The sequence below is a fragment of the Mustela lutreola genome, chromosome 9 (genome assembly GCF_030435805.1).
Source record: "Mustela lutreola isolate mMusLut2 chromosome 9, mMusLut2.pri, whole genome shotgun sequence".
In the NCBI taxonomy this organism is placed as follows: Eukaryota; Metazoa; Chordata; class Mammalia; order Carnivora; family Mustelidae; genus Mustela; species Mustela lutreola.
The window spans coordinates 21,031,943-21,042,789 of NC_081298.1; the positions used below are offsets into that span (position 1 = coordinate 21,031,943).

Sequence of the window (10,847 nt, forward strand, 5' to 3'; positions counted from 1 at the left end):
GCAGGTGTTTGGTGATTAGAGGCTGGCCCAGCCATCCACATAGGTTAATCAGATGAAAAGTTATCTCTGGTAATAGCTCTTTCTGGGCGAGGCCAGATTCAGATTCAGATTCTTCCAGGCAGTTAAAGGAGAAGTAAGAGTTTTTCTTGAATCTGCCCGGTCTTGATTGCCTCCAGCTCAATCCACACGCCGAAGTGGCACTCTGCTCCCCTTCACATCTCTTGGGTCCGGCGAGTGGGGGCTGGAGCCTCCGAGGGGCAGCCTCCTTGGCTAGGGCACAGAGACACTCACTCAGCAGCTCGGTGAAAGTTCCTCTTTGTGTGCATTACCGCTGGCTTTTTCCTCCCTCCTGTTTGCTTCTCCTGGCTCCAAAGAATGACCAAGACTGTGTTTGCTTTTTTAATTTGTCATATTAAATAGAGCCTTTGTGGCAGGCTTTTACATCCAGGCTGTAAACTCTAGAAATGGAAATTGATCAGGGGGTGGTTGATATAACCAAGGCTGTAAATGCTAAGAACAGAAATGCCATTCCAGTTTAATGCTTTTATCTAGCGAATGTGCCTTGTAAGGAGGGGCATAAATCTTGCAACTTGGGGGAGGGGCGGGGGGGGGTAGGGGTAGAGTAGAACCTCGCTGTATGTCACCACTAGGTGTCACTGTTAACTGAGTATGCAAGAAAATACCAGCTCCCCCCAAAGTCCATCTAGTTAAATAACTTCAATGGATAACAAACGAGAAAATCCAATTTGGCATGTGGGAGGAGGGGTCAGCATATCACATGCTGTAAACCAGGCTGGGTCCCTGAGGGTAAGCATTAGCTTACAAAGAACAGGTCAGCCATGCCCCCCACCTCAACCATGGCAGAGGCCCACTCAACTGATTGAAATTCCCCAGTAGCCCTGGATGCCTCCGAGATCTCTCCCAGCATGCAGTGGGCCTCCACACTTCTGTGCCTTTCTGACCATGGACCTCTTCCTTCTCACACTTGAAAGGAATCTGAGATGAGAGCACATACCCCAAATTTCTGTGTTTTTCCTTAAAGCCAGTAAAGTCTGTCAGCTTGATTCAACTCAACTCCATTGAAACCACGCTCCTTGGGCCTATCTCTGAGCAGTGTCTGAGGCTCCCTGTCTTTTGCAGGGAGGTCTTAAATCATCCAATAAGCCTTCCATCCTGGGGCTAAAGGGAACAGACGAGGCAATACCTGTTTTGAGAAGATGAAGTCCATGCTCCACGGGTCTCACGATGGAAGAATAAGGCTTTCAGGCCCCTTGGTCTCAACCCCCAGGCCTGCCACCACCTGCCAACCCCAGGACCCAGGCGGGGATGCAGGGTACCAGCAGGTAGTGACTGGCCGGTGCCCCTTTGGGTTGTGTGGCTGCTGATTGCTGCAGTCCTTGGCATGGTGGTGGCCGGGGAGGGCATGCTGTGACCAGGGGGCTCTCTCCCAGCTTCTGCTGCCTAGCCGTTGTACACGAGGACAGAGGGCACCAGCCGTGGAGGTGAACAGACCTAGGTTCAGACCTTACTGGCCCTGGGACTTTGAGCAAATGACTTCCTTATGTCTCGTTTCCCTGCTCTGTAAACTAAGGGTGGTGGGAATGAATTGCATTTCTCTGTGAGGGAGGCCAGTCCGCAGGTCCATTCATTCTCCTGGCCAGCCGAGGAGCTGCGGCCTGCCAGGCACCGTTGTAGGCACTGAAATGAGAGGAGAGCAAGAGAGAGGAGGTGTCTGCCCTCACCGGGCTTGCACTCTGGAAGTGTATTTGTGTGTGTGTGCACGCCCCGGTGAGGGATATATATATATATATATATAAATGTGGCAAATAGGAGATAGAGCATATACACATCCTCTGAACATCTAGGCACTTGGGCGTGGTATGTCCTACTGTAAGTCTGCCCCATCTTCACCGAACTCCGAAGAGAGTTTTTTACCGCGGAATGATCTTTTCATGTTAATTGTGCCACCTCCCCCTACCACCCTCTGCGTGAGAAGTCAGGCCCAGGTTTCAAGGTTCACTTACTGGCTGACTGCCCCGCTTTCTTTCTAGCAGTAGGATCCCAGCCCATCAAAGAACCAGACGGTGCCTTCAAACCCTGGACGAGCGCGCGCTGGCACGGGCTCGTTCATTTCATCCCTGTCAGAGCCCGGCTCCTCTCTTTACCCACACGTGGGCCTATTATATTTGAACAGATCAGGAGCCACAGAGGTGATCCGTTAGTTCAGCTGAGCTTGAAATTAGTAGCTCATCCCCTCAAATGTTGTGGGCAGTGTGTTTGAGCTTGGGCTGCAAAGCTGTTTCCCCCTCAGATCACACCCAGCATGGAAATGAAGGCGTTCCTAATATTTTTCCTTTTGACATTTGATTAATAGTTGACAAATCCAGACCCAAGTAGTTAGCTTTCCTATTATCCATCTTTTGACAGGCATTGCTGCTTTTCTTTTCCAGGCTCATTGTTCTAAAAATACACTCAGATCTGAAGCTGTTCACCGTGCATATACAGGCATGATTTCCTGGTGTCAAAGATAAGAGACATCTGCCATGCAGATTATAAACAAAGTGGGCTGCTGGGTTTCAGATCTGAAGGCAGGGACCTCCATGCTACTTAAGCCAAATGTTCCCTGTCCTTCCCCTGCTTCCTTGGCGCTGTCTTGTGATTGATAATCTGCCGGGGTCTAGCGTTTTACCACCCAGTGGAAAGGCAGGTGCGGGGCGTGCCTGCGTGTCTGCACACCGCACTGGGTTGGGAAGCAGGATGCACTTGGTGCTCCAGGGGGCAGGACCACCTGCACAAAGTGGATTTCACATGTCAAAAGCCTTGGCAGACCACAGGGCACCTGCTTCATCACTTCGCAGGGTCCGTGGTCTGTCCTGAGCACCTAAGAGGCCGCCGTCAATGTCGTGACCTCGGTACCGAGTAAGGTAGCCAGGAAAATGGCCTTGATTATCTTATTATATGTGTGTTTATTCACAAGATTTTTTTTTTTTTTTTTTTTTAATTAAGAAGCCAAGTAACTGTGTTGAGAGTTGAAAGATTGCAAAGATGTCAACCAAGTTAGAGGGGGCCTTGCGTGGCTACTCGGTGGCGGCATCACCAGTGAGCCAACCAGCTTACGTCTCTTAAGTCTTCGCTCCCTCATCTGCAAGACTAGAGGGAGCATATCTGTTATTTTCCACCTAATCAAATTATTGCCAGGATTCGGTAAACTCATGCTTATTATTCTTCAGCACAGAATGTCAGCACAGAGGAAAAAGTAAGTAGTCATTGTTAGCATTATTACCTTCCTCCTGATTCCAAAAAAAGACCCAGGTCATCTTATCAGTTAAGTGTATGCAACAACAACAACAAAAATAACAAGAACGGAAAAAAAAACAAGGTGAAGGCAAAGCAGAGGTTGCGCTATAAAGTGCGCACTGAGAGCTCCGCGCCCTTGCTGGAGATGGGCCTTCAATGCGGCCCTCGTCTTCCTCACAGGCAGAGCGTCTAGTGCACACCTGCCCGGCATCCCCAAAATAAGAAAAGAGAGCTTCGCAGAAAGAGGCACAGCTTTTCTTGGTTCTGAACCCTAAGAAAATTTCTTCAGGGGTCATCTTAGAACACGGGGGACTGTTGTGACTAATGTCTCTAACGTCCTTGCAGTGAATGCACAAGTACACTTCCTCGAGCGGCCGCTTTCCTGCATCCATCAGCAGAGGCTGCTGGCTTAGTGCCAAAGCGTGGGTTCCAGGAAAACAGACTGGGGGGAGGGGGACCAAATAGGTAGGTTGCTACAAAGATGTCTTTATCTTCAAGGGTATGCACCTTTGGGGCGAAAGGGTGGATGTGGAGCAGGAATCACGGTATGGGGCCTGGGCCAGACACCCCCACCCCCAGCCCAGTGCTCTGGCACAGGGCCGCTTTGAAATCTGCACCTAGCAGAGGCCTGGCCAGGGGTGGGGATGTTGCGGGTAGATCTAGGCCTGCGGGGGGCCTGGAGGCAGGAGAGGCAGCCAGATGGAAGGGGCTGCTTTTAAATCCTGCCCCAGTGGGATTTAAACCCTTCTAGGTTCTGGCTTATTTTTGAATTGTCTGTGACAGATTGGTCCTCTCAGTGCCATATCTTTTTAAATATGCACAAAGCAATGGAGTCATTCCGCTGCATTTATGATACTTTGTCTTGTGGTACTTTGGGGGTGCGATGAGCAGCATAAGCTGCTACTGGTGTTTATGGTTTTAAATTCTGTCCCCGTTGCATTTAAATATTTTTATTATCAGTCTCTGTGTGAGTATGCGAGGTGGAGCCAGATGGATAGATGGATGGTTTTGAACAGGTAAATGTAGTTAAGTCTAACGAGTACATATAGCCGCAGAGGCAATTGGTAGTATTTATTTGGAAAGTAAATCGTTGCTCCAAGTCATAATCCTCCATTTCCAACATTTAGAAACAAAAAAACGACCTCCTCGCAGGAGAAGATAGCTAAATTGAATAGCAAGAAAGGACAGGCTTGAAATACTGGTTAACCAATGAACCGAGACCTATTAGAGTAAATTACCAAGATAGAAACATCACCCCACTGCTCGCTGGCTGGGACACGTCGACACCCCCAAGCATCCATTTGTTTAAAAGGAAACACACAGCCTCATTTGTAGCATCGGCGCGCACCGCGTCGCGGGAGAAGAGATGGCCAGAGAGGAAAAGACTGTACAAGTTCTGCCAGGAAGGGAATAGCAGGGAAGCCAGAATAACTTTGTGGGTGTGCCTGCTTTCCAACAAGTGAGTTTGTTTCCCGATTACATTTCGTCATGGCCGTGTAGAGACAGCCTGTATCGCGTTCCTGAGACATCGCCGAATAACTTCTTTAGAAGCCCAAAATAAATAAATAAACAGATCACAAGGCCACAAGTCCTTTACCACTGGCACTTATGCAGACAGCTCATGAGAGCGTTTTATAAATCCAGAAAGAGACAAGGAGCAGCACATCCCTCCAGCAAGTAACTGACAGAGAAAGAGTAGCCTGTCACCCAGGAGAGCTGGAAGCCTGCATTTTACTTACGGTTTATTTAGCCTCCCTGGGCCCGGATTGGCTGGCGGTTTTCTAGAGCTGTGTTTGAGCAGATGCCAGCTAGACGGAGGTGGTGAGGATGCGCTCTGGAACATTTGCATCTGCAGCAGAGCGGTTTCTGGGGGTGTTGCCACATTTCAGGGCGTGAAGGAGCTGTGCTCCAGTGCCCGTGCGTGGGGATCCCTGTGGACCGTGGACGCAGGAAGGGGCCTTAGAACTGGTATTTGCAGAGAAGCAACTTGCTGTGCCCCTTCCTCAGGCGTCCTTCCCCAGCCCCACCCAACATGTGCACCGTGGGCCTCTCTGCTGGGTCCCTTCTCCCTACCAGAGGCGGAGCCCGGAGGCTGGAGCCTTCCTCCGTCCGTCTTTGTATCCCACACACCCGGCTCAGTGCCTGGGCTGGAGCAGGTGAACCACGGGGAGGTGGGACCCAAGCCCTGCTGACCGGGTTCTAGGAGCACATTTCCTCCTGCCCCACCCCACCCCACCCCCCACCGCCAGCCTTGTCACTCGGGGCAGGCCACCATTGACCATGAAGGGATGAGCGGCTTCCATTGGTTTGGTGTCTGGAGTTTATTAGGGACTTGCTGATGCCCGTCAATTGTAGATAGGGCTGGAGTGCAGGGAAATGGCTGCCTGCACGGAGCGGAATTCAATAAAACCGCATTTTAAGTGAAAAATCAGTATAAACACCGGGCTTCTTTGCCATGGAAACAGAGGTTGCTTAGAAACTGCCTAACGGCGAGTTCTAAATTTTTTAAAGTCAAGTTATCATTTAAGCTACACGGCCCTACAGGTTATTGAGAGATAATCACTCGCCTCAGGACACTCGGAGGCATGAGGCACAGCCGAGTGCCTCCCGAAACTCTGGGGACCAGATAATCTCTTGATAACTGTGCTCCCCGGAGCCACTGATTTGGGCCTGGGGGAAGGAGAGAGAAATTTTTGTTCAGAACTTAAATGGTGTACATACATATATTTTTTTAAGTGTCTCTCTTTGGTTTGAGAAAACATGGAGCCGGCCATTTGGTACGTTCAACAACCATCTCTGCCATGTCTCGTGATGTATTAGGAACATTTTCCAGGCAGTTACCCCGGTCCCTTCAAAGCGGAGGTCCTCTCTTTGTCTTCTGGCTTTGGATTATGCAAAAGGGCTTTTAAGGTCTTCAGCCTCGGGCTCTTCACGTTCTGGGAACCGCCCCTTCCCAGCTCAGGGTGGGCAAGAACTGGCCGCAGGACAAAGTGGCAGCCGAGTTTGGAGCAAAGCTGGGCCCCCGAGCTCTCAGACAAGACCTCCCGGGCCTCCATTCCCCTCGCTGGAGGGCTTAAAGCGAACAAGGGTTCGGGTTCAGAATGTGTCCGTGTTCAGAGTTCAGCGGGTTGCGTGCCTTTTGCCAAGCCAGAGCACGGGTTACACCTGCCAGCACCTGGTTGCCCAGCATGGCATCCGCTGCCAGCCTCGAGCACGCAGAGGACGAAGAATATTGCCTTTGTTTCTTCCCGAAAATAACAGGCGAAAGGAAAGCACCATTTGCGGAGGACTGGGACCCCCACCAAGTCAGTATGAGGGAAATTGCGAGTGAAACAAAAGACAAATGTTTTGCCCTTTTCGGAGTGTCTAAGAAGTTTCCGCGGTGTGGCGGTGCTGCAGAGGTTGGTAGTGATAATTATTCCTTAGACACACACATACCCTCTGGAAGGACCAGTGTTTTCATTATGCACTTCAAAGTGTTTTCCTGCACCTCATCTCCTTAGAGCCTCGCCACAAACTTGGGAGGAGGGCGGGGCGGGTGTGATCCTCTTCCTTTGGAGAAAAAGGAAACAGGTTCACGGAGGCAAGATAATTTGCTCCAAGCCCCAGAGGCAGGAGAGGGAACATGGATGGCTGCCTGCCGTTCTGGGGAGTCTGCCCCTTTAAGAGCTAAGAAAGGAGACCCAAAATAATTCTTGCAAGAGTTTGGCTCTCACTTAATACAAGAAGGTGGGCTTCGTACACACATTCTTTCTTGGCCTCCCTGTGAGCACTGTATCTGGAGCTCTCACAGGGTGGGGCGCCTGGGGGGCTCAGTCGCTTAATAAACTGCCTTCGGCTCAGGTCATGATCCTGGAGTCCCAGGATGAGTCCAGCATCTCATTCCCTGCTCAGCGGGGAGTCTGCTACTCCCTCTGACCCTCCCCGACTCTCATGCTCTCTTTCCTTGTCATTTCTCTCTCTCTCAAATAAATAAATAAAATCTTTAAAAAAAACACAAAAACTAGTTCTCACAGGGCAAGGAGAGTGGCTTCTTCCCTTTTCCTTTCCTGCCGGCGAGTACAACATCTGCATTTAGCATGTTAAAAAGGACTCAGAGTGAACATTGCAACATGTTCTTGCTGAGTTAAGTCAGAGCGGAACCGTGACTGAGGTGGGCCACAGCCTCACTTCGCTGTTGCCCAGATCAAAATATTCCTTAGTGCGCCAGGCCTGAGAAACCGTTCCAGTTCTGGAAGGGGGAAAAAAAAAAAAATCAAATGAAACGATTTGCATTCTAACCGTCTTTGGCACCAGGGAAAACTGTCAACTGTGTCACATGTAAATAGAAATCAGCTTCCCATTTTTAGTGTGGTTTTTTTTTCATAATTTCCCTTGCCACTCTAATTATCAAAGATATTTTTGTTTTTAAACAAAAATTGTCTCCCACGCAGGCCCCATCTCCTTTCTGCGGCGGCGAAGTGGAAAGGATGAATTAGAATATTCTAATCACTTCTCCGGCAACCACCGCTGAGATTATAAGCACAAGATTATCCTAAGTAAAGAAAACTTAAATTGTTTGGGCACAAACCAGGCCAGGAAAATTTTCAAAGGGCCCCCTCCCACCTGCCTCCCTTGCCTTCTTAGCAGATGTCTATTAAACCCAAGGAAGAAAGCAAAACTAGCTTCCCCCCTCAGGTAAGACCCAAATCTCCGAAGGGCACAGGGTTTTCAGATTAACAAAAATAAAAACAGAATTTAGCTCCATTCAGCAAGCATTTAAATTCCTGATGGTTGTCCAGCAATATGAAAGAGGCTTCTCGGTCATCAAGACTAAAATGTGATTCATCAGTTATGTACCGTCCACCCTCTTACTTGGTACATACGGATCGTCTGGGCTAGACACTGTAGGGCTGGATCTGTGTTTCCTCATTTAAACCACAGCAAAACTGCGAATGAAGTACATCCCTTGTCTCTAGAATGAGGAGACTGAAATCTCCTTGATTTCAGGACTCGAAATCATCTCCCACAGCTACCGAGCAGAGATGGCCGAGATAACGTGAATCCCGTGGGGAGCCTGCACTAGACTGTTCTTGGAGATGAACAGTCGACCTCTCCTGTAGATCCTTTCATAGGGTGTAATTTTCCAGCTGTCTTAAGCTATTACCATGTAGTGTCATAAATCACTTGTTAAATATAAGAACCGAGGGCGTCTGGGTGGCTCAGTGGGTTAAGCGTCTGCCTTTGGCTCAGGTCACGATCTCCAGGATCTTGGGATCAAGTCCCTTGTCAGGCTCCCTGCTCAGTGGGGAGTCTGCTTCCCCCACCTCGCCTCCAACTCCTGCTCTCTCCCTTTCTCACTCTCAAATAAATAAAATCTTTACCAAAAATATAAATAGATAAATAAATAAATAAAAGAACCAGTGAGGTCAGCTGTTCGTTGAGAGCTTACCGTGTGTCATCCCAGGTGCAGCAGCAAAGCAGAAAGGCGTGGTCACAGCCCTCGGGAGCTATTTCGTGAGAAAGGGAGGTGGTCAGTAGACAGTAGGTGCTGGACAGGTATCCTGGAAGAGAGAAATAAGGGGCAGCCGCCTAAGCAAAATGGTTTAGGAAGGCCAGCCTCTCTGAACAGGTGATATGTGCCAACAGGGAGCTGCCCATCCAGGGGAGGGCCTCCTCCTTCCTGGGATGGAAAAGCCGGACTCTGAATCACTGAGTCAGCCAGGTGCGTGAAATTTGTGGTGGCCCTGGGCACATGGTTGGTCATTCAGAAATGGCATATGAGCAGAGGAGAGTGACCCCAGAGTCACTTGGGTGGTGACCCCAGAGTTCAGGCCAGGTTGAAGAACCTCACCCTTAAGTGGGGCATATGGTGTCGGGGGACCCAGGCCCTTCAGCTCTGTCCCTGTCGTGTGTAGGACACCAGTGCACTGGCTCAGTCGGTTCCTGCTGCAGGAGAGTAACTGGGTCTGAACCTGGCGTGAGCATGTCCAGACCACCAGGAGCCCAGGGCTCTTGGTGGCCAGAAAGGGCTGAGCTGCAGAGTTCAGCCGCAAGCTAGTAGCCCGGAGATGAGGACCCGGGGACTCAGGAGTGCAGGCTTATTACCCTGTGAGCCTGCAATGAGGGGTAGTTCCTGACAGTTTTCTTTGAGAACTCTTGCTCGACACCCCAGAACTTGACTGGTTTCTTTGCCAAGAGCTTGTTTGATGTCAGTGTTGTTCTGCTCGGACTTTCTCCTCGACATCAATGGATATGAAACTCCGTATATGCTGTGGGACCATCCTCGTGGCCCTGTCTTAGGAACGACAGTGGGTTTGCTCTGCTGTTTGAAGGGATTTGATGTTATTATCAGGTTCTCCCCCCAAATAACCCACTAAGCAGCTTCTTCGGGAGAACAGTGGCCACTCTCCCCTCTTTCTGCTCCCTTGAGACGCCAGCCCACCCTCCCTTCCGTCTCTCCACAGGGTTTTCCTCCACCTGATGAAGGTGGACCCCGACTGCATCTGGTTTCTCCTGAACGAACTTTACTGCCCTGAGCAGCTCACACCTCCCCACCCAAGCCTCCACCCTGTGCAGCTGCGGGGGACCGCCGGGCAGGGGAACCCCTACGCAGCCAATGTGCTCCACCTGCTCCAGGAGCTGCAGTGACACCCCCCCCCCACGCACACCTGGGTGCAGCAGGTTGGTACCTCCGTCCTGCAGGCGGGGAAGACCCCACCCTGGCCCCAGGCGGTGGCGGAGAAGACTGCGACAGTGGATCCGACAGCCAATCGACTAATAAATTGATCGATCACACAACTGCTTAGAAACTGGATGGAAGGAAAGTGGCTGACTGTTATTTATACTTCATACCTGGTGTTTTCAAATGACATTGCCTGGCAGCTCTAAGGGTTTAACTCCTTCCCTTACCATCTCCTCGCCCCGAGCTGCCCTACAGGCCATCCCCACCACATACGCCCCGCACAGTGAAAAGCCTAGGGGCACATGGAGGGAGGCCTCTACTAGGCACCAAGCGTGTCTCCTGAGCACCCGAGGGCTATGTGGAAGTACCACGACTCAGGGGTCTTCAGAATGCAGCCCCGCACACTCCCTCTCCTGGAACAATAAGCTCGAGCTGTTACCGGAAGAAACCTGTCAGTTTGGAAGAAAATGAAATAAAGGTGCTTCTTGGATGAAAACTATGATCAACAGCTCACTTTAAAGTTTGTTATTTAAATCGGGTGCTTTTTAAGAAATGCGTTTATGTTCTTGAATGGGTAACAGAGAGCCATGGCCTAAAAATCCAAGCAGGACAAAACAGAAATGGTGAAAAGTTAGTCTCCCCAACCTTGCTCCGCAGACATCTGGTTTCCCTCCCCAAAGACAACACATGACAATTTTTTGCATACCTGTTAAGTGAGAGATTGATTCGTTTTTACTTTTTATTATGGGCAGTAGTACACAGCAAGCCCCCTGTACCTGTGAACCAGCACCCCAGGTACCAGCACATGGCGAGCTTTGCTTCATTCTGCCTCATGCGTTTACCTCCGCAGCTCACCTGTCCCCCGAGTATTTTGAAGCACATCCCA

At 50.2% G+C, this 10,847-nt stretch overlaps 1 protein-coding gene across 2 annotated transcripts in view; it reads left to right on the forward strand.

Moving 5' to 3' along the window:
• Positions 1-10,463, forward strand: part of TTI1 (TELO2 interacting protein 1) — a 47,910-nt gene extending 37,447 nt beyond the window's left edge. Inside the window, exons 8-9 of one of the 2 annotated variants that reach the window (XR_009344574.1) lie at positions 6,559-6,698; positions 9,744-9,869. Coding sequence is in view for 1 of the 2 variants with exons in the window: in XM_059133246.1 (XP_058989229.1) it covers positions 9,744-9,927 (184 nt within the window). In the remaining variant the exon portion in view is untranslated. Of the gene's footprint in view, positions 1-6,558; positions 6,699-9,743 lie in introns of both variants that reach the window. The other variant, XM_059133246.1, reaches the window with a different exon arrangement.
• The last annotated feature ends 384 nt before the right edge of the window (positions 10,464-10,847 follow it).